The sequence below is a fragment of the Buceros rhinoceros genome, unplaced genomic scaffold, assembly GCF_000710305.1.
Source record: "Buceros rhinoceros silvestris isolate BGI_N320 unplaced genomic scaffold, ASM71030v1 scaffold4057, whole genome shotgun sequence".
NCBI classification, from domain to species: domain Eukaryota; kingdom Metazoa; phylum Chordata; class Aves; order Bucerotiformes; family Bucerotidae; genus Buceros; species Buceros rhinoceros.
In genome coordinates this window covers 11,373-12,834 of record NW_010420277.1, presented here as the reverse complement: position 1 = coordinate 12,834, position 1,462 = coordinate 11,373, and the positions used below count along the sequence as shown (strand labels likewise).

General features: G+C 40.5%; 1 protein-coding gene across 1 annotated transcript in view; it reads right to left on the bottom strand.

The window, feature by feature from the left end:
* The window catches only part of MUC15 (mucin 15, cell surface associated), a 4,565-nt gene that overhangs the window by 1,431 nt on the left and 1,672 nt on the right, over window positions 1-1,462 (bottom strand). Inside the window, exons 2-3 of the mRNA XM_010139240.1 lie at window positions 1,000-1,155; window positions 5-121 (exon numbers count right to left, since the gene is read on the bottom strand). Coding sequence (XP_010137542.1) covers window positions 5-121; window positions 1,000-1,155 — 273 coding nt within the window. The remainder of the gene's footprint in view (window positions 1-4; window positions 122-999; window positions 1,156-1,462) is intronic.

The window sequence follows — 1,462 nt, the reverse complement described above, 5'->3', positions numbered from 1 at the left end:
ATGCCGTCGGATGGGCGTGCGGCGTTGCCTTCCTCTGCCGTGTCTGCTCTGCTGGTTTTGTCATCAGATGCACATCCAAAACTCGTATCGTACGGTCCAAGTGAGTTGTCTAAGTGGAGAACTGAAGGGATAACGTAATTATTTTTTAGATGTGGCCTGAAAGATTCTTATGCCTATACACTGGGCTCCTCATGTTTAGTTCAGCAGTCCCTCGCAGCTAAATCCAGTTAACCTCTTTCTTATGTATGGGGAAGCAAAAGATGAAGGCCCCGATGCATGATCTTCTGAAGATAACACGTGTCCTCCCAGTAACACCATTTCAGCACTACATGGGTGGTCAGCTTTCAAAGCCAGTTGCTAATCTGGTGTTCTGGCAGCTTTCAGCTCTTGTGTTTAAGCCATAAAGGGCGTATTGCCAGAGTTTTATTTTTATTTGATTTTATATGAGAAAAAAAGTGCGTTAAGCCTCTCGGTGTTTGTTTAAACATTTAAAAATAAAGTCCAGGAACATGATGTAAATGTTTGGAGACTGTGTGATTACACTTTAATACAAGTTTATATATATTCATGGAGAAGACAAAAACAATCTTCTTTTAAAACATCTTAAAAATATTTTTACTTAAAACAGATTTAGCTTCATCCCTCGTTCTGTAGCTGAAGCTAGACGAGTGAGGAGTCTGGCCTTTTTCAGTTAATCAAAGTTTGGGAGAGCTTTGGCGCTGTAGTTTTGAACTGAGCTGCAATTCTCTGAACAGGTTCACTCATACTAGATATGGTATTTCCTGATACTTCAGAGGTTAAATAACTTGTGATGAGGAGACAGACAGTAAGGGGAGTGTTGTTTAGGCTAAAATTTGAAAGAATGAAGTGCCGTCAGTTGAAAACTAGTTTGACGGGAGTTGATGATATAACTCCTAATAATTCAATAAGCCCAGACTATTTAAGCAGCTCTGTGCAGAGATAAACATTCTTAAGCAGAACACTTGTGCTGTTCCTTACCTGGGTCACTCCTTGTCTCGTCATAAAACCGTCTGTGGGAAAATGACTGAGACCTTCTCTTACCACATACAGCGTAGCCAATCAGACCAATTAATACCGATACCAAAATGACTCCTACAATAACACCACTTATTACTCCTCCTTTGTTGGTTTTGTCTAGAAGAGAAAGAAAGAAAGAAGAGACTGCTGAAGGAGAGCAATAAACCTGTAAGATCAGATACTTCAATCTCGTTACAGCAGTCGAGGGCTTTGTGGACTGGGACTTCACCAGGACCTGAAACACTTTGCAGAGTATGACTGAACCAGCCTCTCTGCAGAAACCTTCTGCCTTTGTGAAAGAAAACAGTCATCTCCAGCCTTAACTGGAGATTAAAAAAAAAAAAAAAGGGGGGGGGGGAGGAAATGAGTTTCAGCAAAATATAAAAGTTGCAGGTTTAAAAAAAATAAACCCCTTTCCAGGTAA